This window comes from Herpailurus yagouaroundi, unplaced genomic scaffold, assembly GCF_014898765.1.
Source record: "Herpailurus yagouaroundi ecotype Mexico unplaced genomic scaffold, PumYag 202, whole genome shotgun sequence".
NCBI classification, from domain to species: Eukaryota; Metazoa; Chordata; class Mammalia; order Carnivora; family Felidae; genus Herpailurus; species Herpailurus yagouaroundi.
Window position 1 is genome coordinate 11,072,835 of NW_024412433.1, and position 22,317 is coordinate 11,095,151.

At 41.9% G+C, this 22,317-nt stretch overlaps 1 protein-coding gene across 3 annotated transcripts in view; it reads right to left on the bottom strand.

The window, feature by feature from the left end:
- Positions 1-834: 834 nt before the first annotated feature.
- Positions 835-22,317, bottom strand: part of DAW1 (dynein assembly factor with WD repeats 1) — a 64,642-nt gene continuing 43,159 nt past the window's right edge. For 2 of the 3 annotated variants that reach the window (XM_040450797.1, XM_040450799.1), the window contains exons 12-13: positions 20,043-20,205; positions 19,268-19,668 (exon numbers count right to left, since the gene is read on the bottom strand). In XM_040450797.1, the coding sequence (XP_040306731.1) occupies positions 19,634-19,668; positions 20,043-20,205 (198 nt within the window). In that variant the 3' untranslated portion in view covers positions 19,268-19,633. Of the gene's footprint in view, positions 1,111-19,267; positions 19,669-20,042; positions 20,206-22,317 lie in introns of those variants that run through there. The other variant, XM_040450798.1, reaches the window with a different exon arrangement.

Below are 22,317 nucleotides of genomic sequence, written 5' to 3' on the forward strand. Positions count from 1 at the left end.
TGGCGCAGTCGGTTAAGTGTCCGACTTCAACCAGGTCACGATCTCGCGGTCCGTGAGTTCGAGCCCCGCGTCAGGCTCTGGGCTGATGGCTCAGAGCCTGGAGCCTGTTTCCGATTCTGTGTCTCCCTCTCTCTGCCCCTCCCCCATTCATGCTCTGTCTCTCTCTGTCCCAAAAATAAATAAACGTTGAAAAAATAATAATAATAATAATAATAAAGATTGATAGCGGGATTAATGAATTTAGTTAAAACTTGGACATATGTAATTTTGAAACAGATGCTTTTGCTTCAAGGCCAAATCAATTCCTCTAATAAAGATGAACCGGGTCTGTCAATGTGGGTGGTCTATGAAAGGAAAACGATTATTTGGTATTCAGTTTAGTTGTTGGGCAACTTTCAAATATGGTTGGAAAATTTAGGTATGCGAGCCTAACTCTTCAATGGGAAATTTTATGAAATCTAAATCCAAAGCAAGTATTTCCAATGAAAATTTAACGTCTGGATAAAGATGTGTCTTCCCCAATGCTGCTCTGCTATAGAAATGTTCCCATTTTCCTTTGTCCTGGGGAGATGTTCATGGAAAGTTCACCCTCTGGGAGTCTGTTGGTGAACGTCTCTAACCAGTTGGCTACATCTCTCACAGGAAGGGCTAGGAAATGCAGAAGCGTACAGGTACTAGAAAGATCCTGGAGAGGCCCTGACTACAGGCCTTTTCAGGCAAGCCTCAAATCTTCAGATCTGGGATGTGCGGTGACAGGGCTGACCAGGGAGATGTATCTGACTAGGGAAGTGAATCTGGAACTACATTACTGATTCTCCACAGAACCTAGTCGGGTTCATTGCAAATCGACTTTTTAATGGGGGGTTTTCTAAAAGGTCTCTTGCCTTTTTTTTGGTCTAAAAGAGAAAGTCTGAAGAGACCAAGTTCAGGTATCACAGGGAGCTTCTCTTCACTGATGATGTCACTGCAGTTGGCATCACAAAGATCTCATGGTGCCAGGTATCTGTTCTTCCACTCCCAGGATCCATGGGTTTGGGGAGCTGTAGACTACAGAGCTAGCGGGCTGAGAAACACCAGCTACCTACACGTACACAAAATCACACACAATATCTGAAAGAGAAGAAGATGAGGATGTGAATTTGCTGAATATCTACTAAGCTCTTACGATGTGCCAGTTATTGGGCTAAATGCAGAGATACTAAAGCAAATCAACTAGATCTCACTAATGAGCTATCTGGAGAGAACACCTGCCCCGAACAGTTGCCTAGACCCATTGCAGAGTTTGGCTAAGTGAGAAATTGCTGTTTATTAACCTCCTGAGAATTGAGGGTCTTTTTGCTTGTTTGTTTGTAATTGCAGTTTAACCTTATCTATCCTAATTGATGATTAACTAACACACAGTACTTGCCCATCATAGGTGTACAATCCAGGGAGGTAACTTCAGTGATCTCAGCGGCTGCGATCAGCCCACATATTTTGAGCTAAAATAATTATTTGTTTCTAATTTATGTAAGTATTTACTTCCAAGGATGATGAAAAGCTTATTTCAATATCAAAACAAGTATAAAGGTGGACAACTAGAATATTCAAGTTTGTTAGAACAGCTGTTATCAACTCTATGTGTTAGAATTACCCAGGGGTACCTGGGTGGCTCAGTCAGTTAAGCATCTGACTTGGGCTCAGGTCATGATCTCACGGTTCGTGAGTTCGAGCCCCATGTTGGGCTCTGTGCTGACCTGACCGCCTGAAGCCTGCTTCAGATTCTGTCTCCCTCTCTCTCTGTTTGTCCCCCACTCACGCTCTCTCTCTCCTTCAAAAATAAATAAACATTAAAATTTTTTTAAATCAAACAAAGAATTACCTAGAAATGCCTTTCCAAAATGCCAATGCCAGAGCTAAGCCCCAGAGATTTCAATTTAATTGATCCATATTAGGGTTTAGGCATTAGTATCTTTCATCAAGATTTCTGGTTTGAGACTCAGTGGATTTGATACTTGCATTAAACTCCTGGAATAAATTAAGTCTCTTACATCTTAAAATTGTACATTAAGTTTAACTTTAAACTTCCAGCAAACAGAGGAAAATAGAGAACCTTTTCTCCTTCCTGAAACTTATCATGATATTTTTGAATTATTTCTTTAAGTTTATTTATTTATCTTGAGAGAGAGAGAGAGAGCATGCGAGCAGGGGAGGGGCAGAGAGAGAGAGAGAGAGAGAGAGAATCCCAAGCAGGCTCTGCACTGTCAGGGCAGAGCCCGATGAGGGGTTCAAACTCATGGACCGTGAGATCACGACCTGAGCTGAAATCAAGAGTCAGACACTTAACTGACTGAGCCACCCAGTCACCCCCGAGTGATTTCTTTAATGTTTTCCCCTGCAATGGTCAGTTTTATCTGTCAACTTAGGCCACAGTCCTCAGTTATTCAATCAAACACTTGCTATGAAGGTTGCTATCATGGTATTTGGTAGAGGTGATCAAAGTTCATAATTGGCTAACTTGAAGTAAGGAATGCTATCTTAAATATGAATGGACCTGATTCAACAAGGTGAAAGATCCTAAGAGCAGAACCAAGCCTTCTTGGGAGAAATTCTACCCATGGGCAGCAGCTCCAGCTTGGGTCTGAGAGTTTCACCCAGCTCATCCTGATGGCCTGCCCTGAGCCTTTCAGACACTTCTTGTGATCCCTCAAATCCTGTGAGCCTCACAATAAATCTCTTAATATATATCTCCTACCAATTCTATTTCTCTGACTGAATGTTAATTAATACACGCCAACTTCCATTAGACTGTATACTCTGAAGGCAGAGGTATCTGTGTTCTTCATTATGAATCCCAATAGCTAGCAATATGCATGGTCCATAACAGGCACCAATGAACACTTGCCAAATGACTGAGTGAATGAATGAACCAGATGGGGAATGAACCAGATGGGGAAAAAGCATGCAATATAAAGGGTGGGCCATAAAAGCACCATAAATGCTATGCAATTCATCATAAGAAGAAAGCATCCAGCCATGGTGACGAGGGAAGATTTCCACCATGAGCTGAAGTTGCAGGATGGAGAATTAGGGACCAAAAGTGTAGAGACTGGAAACGGCATTCTCAGATACATTGTAAAAGCTGGATGAGATAAGCTAGATGAGACAAAGAATTAATAAGAACAAATAGAAGAAAATAAGTTGGGAAGGTTCAATCATGACCAGATTTTTCATGATGGAATGTAGCCAGTGGTGGCTCGCTCTCTCTCTCTCTCTCTCTCTCTCTCTCTCTTTCTCTCCTCCCTCTCTCTCAAACATTCAAAAACCTTTCTCTGAATGCATTTCATTTGCAGGCTAAAGTCAGGAAGAACAAAAAAGTTAAATTCTTCTGGTAAAGAAAGATGTGGAGGACGGAATTCTCACTCACTGACATGGATGTCTCTAAGAAACCTCTAAAGAACAGCTAATGTTCCATAAAACATCTATTGAAAATCAGTGCTGAAGTAACAGGCCATGTCAATATTAGTTCACTCATTTAACCAGTCAGTCAATCATTGTTTGGAGCATTCTGCCACAGTCTGGAGAAGCTCAGGGTGAAAAGAGGGTCCCTCCTGGTGGTGGGACCAGCATGAAAGGCAATGATGACTCTCCTGAGGTCCTGACAGGTGGCCTTCTAGGGCTCTGAGGTTTATTCCAAAGACAATCAGTCCCTGAGAGAAGAGAGGGAGTTTTGTAAAAACCACAAATAGGTGCTGACAAGGTTTTTTCCGACCTCATCTCTCCTCCGTGAAGTTGTGCCAGAGCCCTGGGGGAGAGGAGGCAGAAATGAACTACTCCATCGTGAAAGTCTCAGAAGCCGGGTTGGGGGGGGGGGGGAGAGGGGGGAGGGGTAAGGCTGCTTCGTAGCCCGCACGACAAACCGCCACACAGAGTGTCAGTGCCAGAAGCATCATCTTGACTCAAGTGGAACACCCTCTAAAAATGGAATGTGAGAGAATGCCACCTTTCAGGAGAGGGAAAGGTGAGGGTCATTGTGTACAGAGACAGGGTATTTGTCACCTCACCTAGATCCTGTCTTAGAAGAAAAGGGAAGACTGACAAATACCAAGTGGCCCAGAGAGCATTCAGTCTACTTGCTTGGTTCATTCTGCGACGCAGACTTTCCATTTCCCCCCTGACTTTCTCACTTCCAATGCCCTAGACTCCTTCTAGCCAGGGATCTTCTCATGACCCAGAAGGACTTCTGGGCTTTCTAAAAGACTCTTGTGCTGGAGGTTAGTTTCCCCCATATTCTGTTTCTGCGAACTGCACTACCCCTACCTCACGGCCAACCAACAGAGCTGTTCTCCCTGACACTCTCGATTTTGCTGCTGTCCTTTTGTCGTGGTCTCTCAGTAAACCCCAGGCCAGAGCCACTTGTAGGACATGCCTTCTCCACACCTGTGCTGTGCCACCAAACACCTTGGGAGAGAATCCCACAATCTCAGTACGGATGCCTACACACATCCGTGGTCCCGAATGGCTCAACCTTTGGTGCCTACCCATCAGCCTTTTGGATTTCCTTCAGTGACTATTGGGAGAGAAAAAAAAGGCAACATTCCTCTCAGTCTCTAAGCACCAAATTCTCAGCAGACAGCCCTACAGAAACCAAGGTCATCAGGTATTTATCAGCCAGGTCTTGGTGTTGCTACTTCCTTGACATCAAAGCAAAAACAAAACCACTCCATTATCATGTCCAAACACAGCCTGAATATTACCATTGTTCAAGCACAAAAAATGACCAAACATCCCCCTCTCCTGGCTCGTATGAGTGGTGCCTGTTCCCTCACCAATTACATAAAATTTACCAGTTGCAAAAAAATCTGAGTATATCCAATCACAGAATTGCACCCGCTTTCTGAGAGCAACCTGGAGTAAAGAGCAAAGTCCCTAAACACTCCCCCAAGAACCTAACACAGTCCCAAACCCTGTAATAAATCCTTTCCAAAATTCCCTTTGTGAGAGGCTCCATGATTCCTCAGGGGAGTACATTCTTTCCTCCAAGGAGCAATCTACCCAGTCTGTCCTTTGTCAGGAGGACACTGATATTACTAATAGGAGTTTTGTTATCACTGTCTTTAGGTTCTGTGCTAAACATGTGTTATTCATTTAATCCTTTGATGACAGTGACAATTTTGCCCACTGAAGATATGGAAACACTAAGACTGAAAGGATTTGATGGGGCACCTGGGTGGCTCACTCTGTTAAGCATCCGACTCTTGCTTTTAGCTCAGGTCATGATCTCACTGTTGGTGAGTTCTAGCTCTGCATCAGGATCCGCACTGACAGTGCAGAGCCTGCTTGGGATTCTCTGCCTCCCTCTCGCTTTGCCCCTCCCCTACTCGTGCTGTCTCTGTCTCTCTCAAAATAAATAGATAAACTTGAAAGAAAGAAAGAAAGAAAGAAAGAAAGAGAGAGAGAGAAAGAAAGAAAGAAAGAAAGAAAGAAAGAAGAAAGAAAGAAAGAAAAGGCTGAATGGAATTGAAAAGCCTTCCGCGTCACAGATCCAGCGTGATGGGTAGAGGGATTCAGAAATCTGGCTCGAGCTCATGCTTTGCATGATTTTAGAAATAACAACCCACAAAATTAGGAAAACTACCTTCTTCCCCACATCCTCCCATCCAGAGTCAGAACATGACTCTTTTTCTTTCAACATCAACCTTCTGTCTGTTCTTTGACCACCTCTTCTGTCTCCTTTAACACCAGGTTCCAGCAAGTTTCAGGTTCCTTCTAACTCTGCAACCTTCCTTTTGCCACTCGAACAATTTTTTCAGTCTGAAATCAGGCATAAGCTTCATTCATTCTAAAACAAACGATTGCCTCTGATGACCGATGGCCCCTTCAACTTTTTCATCTCCAGCCCAAGTTCTTGAAACGCAGTCCATATTCTTAAGAATAACATAACTTAAAATTATAAAATAGACATGCACAAAGGGAATTTGGGATGAAGATCTTTCCTACCTTGGAGGGGTAAGGATGGGTGGGGGGGATCAAAGAAGAGGTCAAGGAAAAAATGATATCTGGGGTCAAGTGTAAAGCATGGGGTGGGGGGTTGTCCAGCTGGAGATACAAGAAAATGAGTTTTAGGGTAGATAGGTGCCCCCCACCAAATTCGTATGTTGAAAATTAACCCCAGTGTGATAGCATTAGGAGGTGGGACTTTGGGGAGCTAACTAGGTCGTGAAGGTAGAACTCACATGAATGGGATTATATGCCCTCATGGAATCCCAGAGAGCTCCCTTGCGTCATCACCATGCGAGGACACAGCAAGAAAATGGCCATCTATGAACCAAGAAGCAGGCTCTCACCAAACACCGCATCCGCTGGTGCCTTGATCTTGGATCTTCCAGCCTCTAAAACTGTGAGAAACAAATTTCTGGTGTTTATAAGCCACACCTCCCAAGTCTGTGACATTATTTTGTAATAGCCAAGTGGACTAAAACAGGTAACAGTAAAATCACAGAGGGAGGAAGGTCTGGCGTGTATCTGAGACCTGATGAGTGGTCTAGTTATCTACTGTATTAGCTCAGGCCGCCATAACAAAACACCACAAACTGGATGGCTTAAGCCACAGAAATGTGTTTCTCACAGTTCTGGAGCCTGGAAGTCGAAGATCAAGCTTTTGACAGGTTTGGCTTCTCCTTGAGCTTCTCTCCTTGACTTGGCCATCTTGCTTTGTCTTCACATGGTCTTTGTGCGTGTGCATCCCCAGTGTCTCCTTGCGTGTACAAATTTCCCCTGTAGACACCAGTCAGATTGGATTTGGGACCATCTTAAAGACCTTAACATAATCACCTCTTTAAAGGCCTTATCTCTAGATATAATTACACTCTGATTGCATTCTGAAGTGGATTAGGATTTCAACATAAGAATTTTGGAAAGATACAATTTATCCCATAACATCTTGGATATCAGAGAGCAAGAAGGATTAGGGCAGAAATGTAGGTTAGGACCAGTTCCCCAATACCTTAGAACATAAGAACAGGAGATTTGAGCCTCTTCTTTAAACAGTGAACTGTATGAACACCTGACATGACATCACTTCATTAGACTGTTCAAAACCGAAGGTGAAACTTGCTAACATGACTCACGTACTAATTATCTATATAGGTTATAATGTCTATTTTGCAGGAACTGACTTCCCTCCAAAGAGACTTGTTCCCAGATCTATATGTTCATACTCTTCTATTTTTATCCTCCTTCTCAAACCAAGTCTAAAAGACCCTTGGGATATTTAAAAGACTGTCTGAAACAAAATGTTTACTTTCCGCCAATGCTTAAAAAGTTTTTGTGATTAATACTTGTAAGCATTAGCTCAAATGCTTAAGAAAGCAGCTGATGCTATTCTAAATATAGGCCACCTGCTTTTCCCAAGGGAGTCAGTAAACTCTGAGTGGCTAGAGAGAAGCACATTTGGGAAGGGAGGGTTCTGGCATTCAGAAAGGCAGAGAAGCACCCACAAGGGCAGTTCATGCAAGATCGTCATCGTCCCCATCACCCACGTCAACACCGATTGCAACCCTGAGATGGCGCATTCTTAATGGAGTAACGCAAGGTCAAGGACACTTCTTACCTGCCAGCTATCCCACAGCCTTTGAGTTGGTTTTTCCTTGTGTGTATTATCTCATTTCAGTCTATTATTATATTCCTACTTTATAGATGAGGAAACAAACCCAAGAAGGTCAAATGACTTACGCATAATAATAAAATGATGAGGTGAGCCCTGTCTCATTCCAGAGGGCACACTCTGTGGCACACACCGTGTTAAGTGCGAGTTCTCTGCCAATGATCAAGGTCAAGATACCATCAGCCATTTTTGGAAGCCTGCGGTCTGCCCTCTGCAGGAGGAGGGCACCAGGCCACAATAATGGGCGTGGGCCGTGATCAAGGATCCGTCTGAGAACAAACACGGACATAAAATCTCTCACCTTGCACGTATACAGCAATACAGTGGGGTGACCCACACGAAATTACTTTTTGCAGATCAACATTTGGCAACATTGGCAACTGCGCATGACTCAACCTAGCTGATTATTCATGGTAATAACCCAAGAGTTAATAACTGTAACAGTTAGGGGCGCCTGGGTGGCGCAGTCGGTTGAGCGTCCGACTTCAGCCAGGTCACGATCTCGCGGTCCATGGGTTTGAGCCCCGCGTCGGGCTCTGGGCTGATGGCTCAGAGCCTGGAGCCTGTTTCCGATTCTGTGTCTCCCTCTCTCTCTCTGCCCCTCCCCTGTTCACGCTCTGTCTCTCTCTGTCCCAAAAATAAATAAATGTTGAAAAAAAATTAAAAAAAAATAACTGTAACAGTTACTCTACCCCCTGTCGGAGATTTTCTGACCTAGAAAATAATTGCGCATGTCCCTTTGCCTCAGGCACACCTGGGAAACAAGTCTTCTCCCGCCTGGGGAAAAACACCCAGTGTCATCTCCCCCTGCGGGAGTGTATATTCGTCCGGGAAAACAGGAAAACCACTTCTACCTGGAGCCGAAATTCAGCCATTCCTCCTTGAACTGCTATTTCCATAATTAAAGATGAGAATGAGTCCAATACTAGCCACTGGCAAAGTGTTTAGGATGAAGAAAAACACTACAACTAGGAACCACATCACAAAAGATTCAAAGGGGATTATTGCATGTTGGGCATTGAGTCCAAACCCGACAGGTGCCCGTCACACGCCAGAGGTGACGATGGGAGGGTGTGCTCACTCTCACTGAAGGGGCACTGGCTCCTTTGATCGACCAGTATGAGTAATTAAAATCCAAATCTGGGGGCATTTGTCAACTCCTCCGACACATGCAAATCACTGACATTTTAATAGGCACATGAGAGCATCCTGGGGACTATTTCCACCTTTAAGATATTTCTGAGAAGTGTTTGATAAATCTCCTCTAATTTCCCTAATAAGAACATCTCCTCGAGCACTAAGAGGAGGGTTTCAGGAAGAATTTTGAAATTCCACTTAATTAATAGCATTTGCATCTTCTTCCTCTTCAACTGTGATTTCCGTGGCCGTGCAGGCTGGACAAGGCTTTACCTAAAACACAGCTTTGCAAAAGGGGAAAAATATAGAAACTCTGGGCTGATTCAGAGCTCTAGAGACAACGTGTTAAGCTGAACCGAAATTTTATTCACATACCTGAATCCGTGAGAACTCATGAGAGATGAGCCCTCAAGATATCCCTTCCTTATTAATTTCCTAGGAGAAGGTGAATTAGAAGGCTTTGTCTATTGCAGACAGGCCCCAAAGCATCATGAATTAATAAGAAAATTCGCCTTGAATGTGCAAATTCTTTCTCAACTCTTAAATCCTTTAAATCCAAATCATTGAAGCAGCATCTACAAAAATATTAGCTGCCCCATTAATTGAATGTTTACAATGTATCAGTCTCATTATGTCTCTATTAACTTAATTTATTTAACGCTCACAAACTTGCCCATACTATTGTTAGTCCTCTCTTAAAGATGAGAAAAACTGAGCTAAGGGGTGTTTGAATTCTCAAAGTCCCACATCTAAGAAGTGGTTGAACATGGTATTGAGACAGGAATTCTGATTCCTGAATTCATGTTTTTAATTACCAAAATGCTGTCCTTCATAAGAAACTGGCTGTCACAGCAGCCATCCCCCACCAAATAACGAATATAGTATGACAGTTTGAGGGCAACAAAGCATTCCCATTTATTCCAGGAAATAGCCACCACAGGGGGAAAAAAGAACCCTTTGCCCATAACATTGAGCAATCCTTCTTTTGAAATGTCCCCAAGCTATCTGTGTGCCCCCTTGAAACCAACTAAGGACTGCCTAAGGTACCCGAAGACCAATTAGGAAGTTACCAGTTTGCATTCCCACCAAAAGTGCAAAGGTGTTCCCAAAGCGCCCATCCTAATAGAACACTCGTCAGAGACTCGGTGTTTCATGTTTTTACTCCATGAAACTGACTCTCCATTGAACAGTTAAACTCCCGCTGGAAGGAAAGTGACAGCACCTGGCTCTCCCTCCCACAAGTTTTATGAATAAGCAGCCGTTGTTAATTTAGTCTCAGACTTACTCTTGTCCTTCATAGCCCAACACAAACCAATGTAACCCTTTTGATTTATGGGCATGTTAACATACTGAAGTTCAAAGTATTCACAATTCTTAGACTCTCACCCAGTGAAATTACAGTAAACTTTATTAAAACATAAAAGGAATCAATGTTACACTCTGGTCAGGTATTACCATTAAAAGACATAAATGAATGTTGGAGTCCTTGACAGATTGATTGTGTTTTAAAATGATTAATAGAGGGGCCTATAGGGAAAAAAAAAAAGAACTGTCTCCCATTCACCTTACTGGTCTAAGACCCCATAGATAGAAAAATATCTCTACACTGCATCAAGATGTGTCGTTTGCCCCAGAGACACCAAGATGGCCCTAAGTGTAAACCACACCAAAATCTGAGCATGGTTATATATCCCCACATAACCCTGATCTTTAAAGGACAGAGAATTAAAAGTTTACTCTTTTTACTCTCCATTTGTAGCTATTAGAAGCAACAATTCATCTGCCAAAAGATAAACACTGCCACCTGCTGAGATAAGAGAATAAAGGCAGGCAACCTTATGCACTTTCAAAACAGCAACATTTTCTACTTTTTCATTAGTGAGAAGGAACATTAATTACTTCGTTAAGATCTCACAGTCCCAAGAAAATAGTAGCAAAGGCAACTTTGTTCAAAGAGATGCATCCAACATTTCCCAGAAGGTAGAATGAATAGCGGTTCTGGTCTTCATTGTATTTACAGCTTCCAGACAACTTTTCTGAGATTTCCACCTCTTGCATTCTCATAAACTCGTTTGTCAGATCTAGTAATGAAACTGAAATTCCAAACTCAAGAGGAAATTTAGGAGTAGAGAGAAACTGATGGTTTTACCTTAATGTGCAGAATTTAAGGACCCCTGTGAGACACACACACACACACACACACACACAACTTTATCATTTCCTCTCCATGTTTTAAGCCAATATCCTTTCTGAGGATTTCTTATAAAAACCAGAGTATTTCAGGGGTGCCTGGGTGGCGCAGTCGGTTAAGCGTCCGACTTCAGCCAGGTCACGATCTCGCGGTCCGCGAGTTCGAGCCCCGCGTCAGGCTCTGGGCTGATGGCTCAGAGCCTGGAGCCTGTTTCCGATTCTGTGTCTCCCTCTCTCTCTGCCCCTCCCCCGTTCATGCTCTGTCTCTCTCTATCCCAAAAATAAATAAACGTTGAAAAAAAAATTTTTTTTTAAATAAAAAATAAAAAATAAAAAAAACAGAGTATTTCAGAAGAAAGGAGAAAAAAGGTGGAGGTGGCTAGTAAAAAGGAGAAGACTCAAAGCTATAAAAACCCCCTGGTGGAATCTTCCAGATGTTACAATGAATACAGGCCTGTAAAATTCCACCGTGTTCACCCTAAAAGAACAGGGCAATCCTAAAAGTAACATTCCCAAACACAGACTACTCTCATATAACCAAACCAAAGTCAGAAAGTATCAAACCATGAATTGTCATAAGAAGACATTTTGACGGCTTCTGGATCTTGTAACTTCCAAAGCATAAAAACCAACTGAATACTCTCTTTCTGGGCCAGATTTTATGCAATAATAAGAAAGCGTTTTTCCCATCATGATTCAATCATTTCATCCTTTCGGTTTTATTTCAAAGTATACTTCTCCACAATATACTTTTATTTCTAAAAAAAAAATGAAATTCCCGAAATGTCATAGCCTTTTCACCAAAAAACTAATCAAGTTCTTTGCACCTAGTGTCTCAGAGACAATAAGTAATTGTTGAAAGATATAATCCAGCTATGACTATGTCTAAAGAATTAATACCCATGTCTTTCCTGAGTATGTCTTTTTCTTCATGAGGTCAATGTGTGAATTTCCAGGCAAAAAACAAAACAAAAAAACAAAAAAACAAAAAAAAACACCCAAGTATACCATGCTGTGAAAACCAAGAAAATTAACAATTTAACCACTTGCAAAAGACTGTGGACCTAGATTGAACATTTGATATACTTTTATTGAGGTGAAATTCATATAACATAAATTGAACCATTTTAATGTGAACAAGTCATTAGCATTTAATAGAGGGTTGTACAATCACCACCTCTAATTCCAAAACATTTCATCACCCTAAAATAAAACTCGGCTCCTGTAAACCAGGTGCTGTCCATTTCTCCTTACCCCCGATCTGTGGCAAAACCACCAATCTACATTCTGTCTTTATGGATTTACCTATTCTGGATAGAGCAAATAAATGGGATTACCCAATATATGATCTTTTGTATCTGGATTCTCTTACTTACAGCATAATGTTTTCAACAGAGGTTTACCTACATTGTAGTGTATATCAATACTTCATTTTTATGGCTGAATAATATTGCGTTGTATAGATATACCAAACCTGTTTATCCATTCACCCGTCGGTAAGACAGTTAAGCGGTTGTGAATAGTGCTGCCATGGATATGAGGGTACATTATGTTTAAGTACCATTTTTCATTTTGGGGGGTAGGGAGCATATATACCTAGGAGTGCAATTGTTGGGTCATATGGTAATTGTATGTTTAGTCTTTTGAGGAATCTCAATATTGATGTTTAAATCATGAAAAATAACAACATAAAAGATGGCGCTTGCCAAAAGCAGAGGTGAATCGAGTCACAACCAACCACAATTGAATCTAGTTGGGCTCAGAGATCTCACCAGAATGAGTACAGCTGTGGAGAGGACACTTTTCTGTGCTAGAATCTTTACTCCCTTTAACCATATAGGTGGACCTGGGCCATATTTAAGAATGATAAACTCATGGGGCGCCTGGGTGGCGCAGTCGGTTAAGCGTCCGACTTCAGCCAGGTCACGATCTCGCGGTCCGTGAGTTCGAGCCCCGCGTCAGGCTCTGGGCTGATGGCTCGGAGCCTGGAGCCTGTTTCGGATTCTGTGTGTCCCTCTCTCTCTGCCCCTCCCCCGTTCATGCTCTGTCTCTCTCTGTCCCAAAAATAAATAAACGTTGAAAAAAAAAAATTAAAAAAAAAAAAAAAAAAAGAATGATAAACTCATTCCAATATAAGGGAAAGGAAAGAAATATATGTGAATCATAACCTGTCACTGGCTTATTGTGTTAGTAAGTCAAAAATCAGTACTTTGGATATCACAGACTGCATTTAAAAATGAGGTCCTTTGTGGGGCACCCAGGTGGCTCTGTCCGTTAAGCGTCCAACTTCAGCTCAGCTCATAATCTCAGTCTGTGAGTTCGAGTCCCGCGTTGGGTTCTGTGCTGACAGCTCAGAGCCTGGAGCCTGCTTCGGATTCTGTGTCTCCCTCTCTCTGCCCCTCCCCCCTCACGCTCTGTCTCTCTCACTCTCAAGAATAAAAAATATTAAAAAAAAAAAAAAAAAGATTCTGAGCCCTTGCTCTTTTCTACTTCCAAAAGCTTTTATTTTTAATTTTCATGTGGTATCTGTAATGTTTGGGATAAACATTTCTACTCTGTTACAATATGATTGCTAGGAGAAATGTGAATTTAGGATTCCCAGGCCAAAGGAAATTGGGACCCTGCTACTAAATAACTGAATGCCTAATAAAGGTCCAAACTCAAACTTGTATTAATTGGAAAAAAGAACCAGGCTTCATCATGTTTATTTTTAAAAAGTGGCTCAGTAGCTTCAGCATCTGACTCTTGACTTTGGCTCAGGTCATGATCTCAGTTTGTGAGTTCAAGCCCCACATTGGGCTCTGTGCTGACAGTGCAGAGGCTGCTTGGGACTCTCTCTCTCTCTCTCTCTCTCTCTGCCCCTCTTCTGCTCTCTCTCTCTCAAAATAAATAAATAAGCATTTAAAAAATGAAAAGTTATTCAGAGGATTCAAAGGAAATCCAAACAATTTTTAAAAACTACATGCTAGTATGTGAAACACACACTAACCATGTTGGAAAAACTCGGGCAACACACCATTATTTGAGGCCTCTCTTGGCCATATAGAGATACACACACACACATATATATGTACATATATAATAATAAATGTGTATATGTACATATATATGTATATATACGTCTGTGTGTGTGTGTGTGTGTGTGTGTGTGTGTGTATACATTATAGCCTTTCTAGGCTGTGAATTCATGTCTGGCTACTCCCTGGCCAAATGATCTTGGGCAAGCCACCCTCCCTCTCCTAAACTATGTGTTATCAATTCTAAATGTGGGCTCCAATAATTCCTACTTCATTCCTCTTTATCGAATGAACTGAGTTATGTAAAAGTCTTGTAAACTGTAAAACATATAAATATTTGGAGGATTATTTTTTCTGTTCATTTTAGAAAGCAATCATCTGATAGAGCAAAAAGAAGCCAAGATAATTAACTAGAAGATTGTCTCAGTTTCTAGTACAGAGGTAATGAGATTACATATTACAGCTAAAAATGGCACTAAGACTGGATAGCTAAAATTGTTTTTGTTTTTTTTAATTGAGGCAAGTGTTTATGATATGGTGGGCAGATAGAGAAAATAAAGAGAAAAAAGGCAGGATGGTTCCGTCAGTGGCAGAAATAGAACTGCTAAGATGTTAGGGCAAATGAAAATCATAGAAAAGGAAGTAAGAAGTTCTCTTTCTGGAGTTGATGAGATTAAAAAGATGGCAAGACACCTAAACCAAGAAAACATGTCAGGCATCTAGCAACAAGGAAGGATACACAGGACAAGTCAACAATAGGAAACAAAAGGGAAAGCCCTCAAACCCTGGGTCCTTGGGTCCTCTTGCCACTAAATAACCAATTTGGGGGGGGTGCACCTGGGTGGCTCAGTCAGGTAAGCATCTGACTTCAGCTCAGGGCATGATCTCATGGCTCAAGGGTTCAAGCCCCGCCTCCGGCTCTGTGCTGACAGCTCAGAGCCTGGAGCCTACTTCAGATTCTGTGTCTCCCTCTCTCTCTCTCTGCCCCTCCCACACTTATGCTCTGTCTGTCTGTCTGTCTCTCTCTCAAAAATAAATAAACATTAAAATTAAAAAACATTTTTTAAATGTTTATTTTTGACAGAGAGAGAGAGACAGAGAGACAGAGAGACAGAGAGACAGAGCATGAGCAGGGGAGGGGCAGAGAGAGAGGGGGACACAGAATCGGAAGTAGGCTCCAGCCCCGAGCTGTCAGCACAGAGCCCAACGTGGGGCTCGAACTCACAGACTGTGAGATCATGACCTGAGCCAAAGTCGGACCCTCAACTGACTGAGCCACACAGGCACCCCCTCTTTTTTTAATTTTTTTAAAATGTTTATTTATTTATTTTTGACAGAGAACATTAAAAATTTTTTAAACAACCAACTTTGGAAATGACTTTGTTTTAATTGTGCCTTTTGCTACTTGCCACCAAAATCATCCTAATCAAGATAACCGTGAAGTTGAACAAAAAAATGAAATAATCTTGGTAAGATAACTAAAAAGATTATAGAAATTTTGAGCCAGTTTTTACAATTCTTTGTGTTTGAGAAGGAACATGTCTTTAATTATAGTAATTGCTTTTTCTTGTCATTACAAATTCCCCCCCTTGGAGGGGTCTCCTCCCCTTGGAGACCCACCAAGGTAAATTGTTTGAAAAATAACCACAGCTGTGGGGAGACAGGAGATAAGCCACTTATAATTTGAAAGATTATGGATGTGTTTTTAAATCACTGTGTAAAAGTTGGGCGTATAAAAAGCAGTGTTTATAGTTCAAAAAGCATTTATTTTGTCTCTAAATCAGGCATTATGCTAAACCATGAGCTACTGCAGTTTTAGACAGGAGTTGTTAGAAAAGAGATTTCATTTTTATGAGAATGATTCACTTTCCTAAAATCCTATATTAAATCTGAATATATCAAGATGGGTTAGACATTAATCATTTATACTGATGATCACCTCACATCTCAGCGCTTCTGTCCAAGAGAGAAATCTTAAAAGGACAATGATCCCAGGGCTCTTAAATTTTAATTGATAAAAATTTGAGTTCTATTTCTCCCCAGGATACCTATAATACATTAAAGTGAGTTATGTTTCAACTATCACTTCTGAGTAAATAATGCTATGTTCTTTCCTGAGAAATACGCTCATGTATCAAAGATACTTTTTTTAAGGTGACTGCTAAGTCACTGTTTATAAGAATAATAGAAAATATTCATCATGCTTGCCAGATATTCCCAATCCTCAAAACAAGAATGATTATTATCACCATTGTCTGAGGAAACTGAGGCAGCGTGGTGGGGGTAATGGTCCAACAATTCAAAGTTGAAATCAGAGTATGTATGTCCAGGCAGGGGCGCCTGGGTGGCTCGGTTGGTTGAGCGTCCAACTCTTGACTTTGGCTCAGGTCATGATCTCATGGTTGTGAGATTGAGCCCTGCGTCCGGCTCCACACTGAGTGTGGAGCCTGCTTGGGATTCTGTCTCTCCCCTCTCTCTCTGCCCCTCGCCCCTCAAAATAAATAAATAAACATTAAAAAAGAGGAAGAACATACGTCCAGGCAATTTGACTCCAGACTCCACACACACTTCACTTCCTCTCTACAACACTCCAGATGAAAATTAAGTGAGTATATTATCACTTCTCTTATGATCATCAGTGTCCAAACATTTTTTTTAAGTAGTTTTAAAAATACTGCTGGAAGAAGTAAAACTTCCAGTTATTAAATAAGTCACAGAGATGAAAAGGACAGCATAAGGAATATAGTAAATACGATTGACAGCCAGTGACGACACTTCTGGAGGTGAGCACTGAGGAATGTATAGAATTGTGGAATCGCTATGTTGTTCATCTCAAAGTAACACCACATTGTATGCCAACTATACTTCGATAATAAAAAATACTACTGGAAACCTTAATAAATATTCTATGAAGTAAGATTGCCTCAACACATAAAAATTAGAGGAGCCTTTTCTGACCAAGGGCTTCCTACAGCTAAATAGGTCAGTGAGACGTAGAATGATCTCCATGACTATACAATGGCTCTCTCTATTGAATGACGTAACAAAACAGTATTGCGACTTTCCCTAAAGCCATCAGAGTCAGAGGAAGAGCCAATGGCAGCTTCTTCTTCCTGGGTTCGTAAGAAGTAGCTAAGTTTTGGCCCAGGTTTTTCTAATCCGAGCTCTCCTTGGCTTCACCATCTCTGAAGGTCCTGCTTCCAGCAGCTGAAGTTTTTGTTTATATTGTTCTGCTTTTGTTTTATTTTTCTTCTTGGGTTCTGAACATCCATAGATGATCTGAGGGGTAATTCTCAGCCCAAACCTTCCCACAGATACGTCTGATACTCTTCTCCCATAAGTGTTCATTTAAGCACGGAGTATAATGGACGCGATGTCTTTGGTAGATTATCTAACTTGAGTGTGACTCACCTTCCTCATTTTCAGATCAGGACCGTCACCTTCTCGGAAACGGTTGGCTGGAGGGTTGCAGGGATGATGTGTGAGGTGGGTGGGCAGTGTCTGGCGGGCGACACCCTCAGCCACACTGACCACTCTTGTTATTATTAAGAAAATGACTCCATGAGACTCTCATGTGTGTTCTCCTGCTCCGGATTCAAGCATCAGTGGTTCTAACTTGTGCTTTATCTTTTTTTTTTTTTTAATTTTTTTTCAACGTTTTTTAATTTATTTTTGGGACAGAGAGAGACAGAGCATGAACGGGGGAGGGGCAGAGAGAGAGGGAGACACAGAATCGGAAACAGGCTCCAGGCTCCGAGCCATCAGCCCAGAGCCTGACGCGGGGCTCGAACTCACGGACCGCGAGATCGTGACCTGGCTGAAGTCGGATGCTTAACCGACTGCGCCACCCAGGCGCCCCAAGTGTGCTTTATCTTTTAACAGTAACTTTTAATACGCATTAAGGCACGTTTACATAGAAAAACCTTTTAAAAAAATAGCTTTCAGTATTTCAGCAGTAATCAGGTTGGTGTTTGATGAATTTTCCTGGTATCCCAGTTGCTTTCCATCCAGATTTTTTAATTCATTCATCTGAATGTCTATCCTGTTTAACATTTCTTTTGAAGAAAAACCTGCCCATATATTTTACATCCACTATGAACTCGATTCATATTTTCTGTTAAGTGATATCCATTTTGCCTTCCTTATATGCGACCTTAATTTTATCAGTGTAGGTTGGCAACTTCTTTTCTGGGGGGAGGAGGCATAGATACACTTTTGAATATGAGGGAAGATTAAGTTTCCCTTCCAATTTTGCCTCTCGTTCCTAGCTGCACAAAGTGAAATCACAAAATAAGTAATAAAACTTCTAGTCAATTTGCAAACATACATGTCCTCCTAAAAACGTGGGAATGCAAACTGGTGCAGCCACGGTGCAGGATGGACTTTCCTCAAAAAATTAAAAATAGAACCATATGATTCAGTGATTCCACTTCTGGGTATTTCCTGAAGCAAATGAAAACACTAACTGGAAAAGATCTATGCACCCCCATGTTCCCTGCAACATTACTTACAATAACCAAGATATGGAAACAACCTCAGCGTCCATCGCTGGATGAATAGACTAAAAAACGTGGTCCATAAATACAATGGTATAGTACTCAGCCATAGAAAAGAAGGAAGTCTTGTCATTTGCAACAATATAGACAGACCTTGAGGGCATTTCGCTAAGTGAAATAAGTCAGACAGAGCAAGACAAATATCATATGATCTCACTCTATGTGGGACCTTAAAAGAAAACCAAAACAGAAAACAAACGAACAAACAAACAAAAAACCACTGAGCTCATAGACACAGAGAACAGATTGGTGGTTTATGCCTTCATACCAATGCAGGGCGTTGGGGAGTGGGCAAAATTGGTAAAGGCTGTCAAAAGGTACAAACTTCCAGTTAAAAATAAATAACCCCTGAACGTGTAATATACAACATGGTGACAACAGTCAATAATACTGTATCGTATATTTGAAAGTTCCTAAGACAGGGACACCTGGGTGGCTCAGTCAGTTAAGCATCCGACTTCAGCTCAGGTCATGATCTCACGGTCTGTGAGTTCGAGCCCCACGTCTGTCTCTGGGCTGACAGCTCGGGGCCTGGGGCCTGCTTCGGATTCTGTGTCTCCCTCTCTCTCTGCCCCTCCCCCACTCATTTTCTGTCTCTCTCGCTCTCTCAAAAATAAACGTTAAAAAATGTTTTTAAAAAGTTGCTAAGACAGTAGATCTTTAAAGTTCTCATCACAAGAGACACATACATCATACATGTAGATGGGTAATTCACTCACAACTGCTTCCAAAACCTTTATTCAACAGATTTTATAAGAGCTTTCAAAGGAGAATCTGAGACACACTGTGAAATCACTCTGATTTCCTTTATCACTATCATGATGCTACTAAAAATAAAAACAAAGATGCAATCACCAGTGACATTGGCCCCACATTGTGGTCTCTCCTATTATTTCCATCAAATACTATGAAGACGTGATATAAGTTTATTAGTTTTAACAGTCATATCTGCAAAGCTAACAACAGCATGTAGTTGACTTGTGGAAAAAGAGAAGATGTGAAACATGAAAATAGCTTGCTTGACAACTGTGAAGCTCTACCTTCACCTCCATCGCTAGCAAATCCGCTCATCAGCCGGCTCTCTTCCGTCAACGCCATATCCTACAGGTATTATCCTTGCTACCTAACGAAACAAATTGCACAAAGTTATTTTTCCTTTATTTTATTCACTAACTCTCTCTTTTTACAAATTAACATCTTCCGGGTCGTTGACAATCATCAATACACTCAATGTGTCCAGTCGTGGAGTCTTTGAGCAGCTCGGGCATTTGGGGAGCGAAAAAAAATTTTTTTAATGATTCCTGGCAGTCACAAATTGGGCAAGTCTGTGTCCTACTCACAGGAGCGAAATTCACAGCATCTCAGAATTGGCCAAGACGAGAATGGAGCCACCCCAGGCATCCCCTCTGCTTATCCTCTCTGCCCTCCCCTCAAACGATGCCATCAAATGGAAAAACAGTGAACTTGAACACCCAGATGTGTTTCTCTTTCCCGTACCTGTAATGATTATGTTGCCTTTATAGTTGAAAGCACATGAAAAGATCTCATCAGTGTGCCCCTCAAGAACCTGGAGGCACTGACCAGTCTGAGCATCCCAGATTCTCGCTGTTTTATCAGCGCTGCCCGTTAGAAGACGATTCCCTTGGGGGTTGAAAGAAATCTACACGACAGAAAGGAAAAAGGATCACAGGTTTGTGTAATATGATTCCCGACATATTTTTCACCAGCAAAAAGAGGACATTACTAAGCACCTGTCATCTTCCTAGCCTGGCATTTATTCTTACATAGAATAGTTCCTTCCTGATGGGAAAAAATATTGCGGGGATTAATACATGATTATTATTAACACATAATAATTCTTCTAGACAGAAGAAATTAACTGGCTACACCCCCCACCACCACCACCACACACAACAACTCTAAGGATAAAGACCGAAGCTCTCTTCTAATTTGAGTATTCCCCACCTAGCCTCTTTCCAAAGTCTTTCCAGGCAAACCAAGAGAGCCCTGGTGTGGATGAGGACACAAGTCAGGCTCCTTCAAATCCAACCCCCCAGGTCATCCCCGTAACCCAACTTTCTGTAAGCAAAAGCATACAGATCCTCCTTCAACCTGGCCACAGAATGAGTGAATGTCGTGCCTACAGGCAGGGACTTTCATTCTACTGCCACTCAAAGCAAAGCACATTGCATAAACCTGTGCTTAGTGCCTCCTATGTGCGAAGTGTTGTCAAACGTATCTGAGCAGCTGTCAAAGGAAATGGTCAGTTCACTATTCCTTTGGGCACCATGCTTCTAAGCCTCTCTAAATCATCATAACACAATGATTTGGGTCACATCCTCTAGGACTAAAAATTTGATGAGGGAAAGGCTCAAGGCCATGGCTTTTTTTTTTTTTTTTTTTTTTTTTTTTTTTTTTGTCCTTATGTCCCCAGTACAACGCCTAGCATAGTGGAAGCTATCAAAAAGCATTTGCTGAGGGGTGCCTGGGTGGCTCAGTTGGTTAAGCATTGGACTCTTGATTACAGTTCAGGTCATGATCTCACTGTTTGTAAGTTTGAGCCCACATGGGGCTACATGCTGACAATGTGGAGCCTACTTGGGTTTCTCTCTCTCTCTCTCTCTCTCTCTCTCTCTCTTCCCCTCTCTCTGTTCCTCCCCCATTTGTGCTCTCTCTATTTCTCTCTCTCTTAAAATATATAAGCCTAAAATGCAATAATACAGAGTTTGAGAACTCTTCATTTTCACACATACACAAAAACATGTGCACTTGTTGAGTAGGACACATCATGCATGTCAAGTTATTAGACCAGCCACTCAGAAACACAGTCTGGGCTCTCTTTCCAGGCTGTCTCCCACATCCACACTTCCCTCTCTCCCTTCCTGCCCATCCCAGCCTATGGAGAAGATGTGCTCTGCGTGGCCTTAGAGACCAACCCTGAAAGACAGGAGCTCCTGAGCTCCGGGCCACCAGCAGCAGGTATGGGAGGAGGGGGGCGTGGGTTGGTGGGGAGCACCACAGGGACAGTTCCAGGGTCTAGGGGCAGCCTTCCAGGACCTGAAGCCATCAAAATTATACTTTAAAAGGAAGGAGCAAATCTGATCTCAGGTACAAGACCAAAGAACTGGGCTGAACTGGGTGGGAGTGGAGGGTCCCCATGTCCAGATCTTTCCAAAATTGTCACAGGACATGGCTAAACTTCAGATCACTGATTGGAAGTCTCTGCTCTGTGAATCACATATGGGTGAAGCTTATACAAAATCCTAAGCTACAGCTCTGAAGTTTCAAAATAGGTCATTTTAAACTCTACTAAGTATTGGGGCACCTGGGTGGCTCAGTCAGTTAAGCATCTGACTTTGGCTCAGGTCATGATCTCGCAGTCTATGGGTTCGAGCCCCGCGTCAGGCTCTCTGCTGACAGCTCAGAGCCTGGAGCCTGCTTCGGATTCTGTGTCTCCCTCTCTCTCTGCCCCTCCCCACCTCACGCTCTGTCTCTCTCGCTCAAAAATAAATAAACATTTAAAAAAATTTAAACTGTGAAGTATTAAATATTTCCCGGACACACTTTCTCAATTGCACTGAATTCACAGCACACTTGATAGTTGCTGAACAACATGTTATTCTGCATAATATACATTTGTGTGTCAGCCAAGACCGAGAAAAGTACTTCACAAGTTTCTTAAATGGCTTTAATAAGTATCTTCCGCTAACTCGATCTTTTGCTGATGGCTGAGAAAAAAATACTGTCTTAAACTGTCTTAAAGATTTTAGGA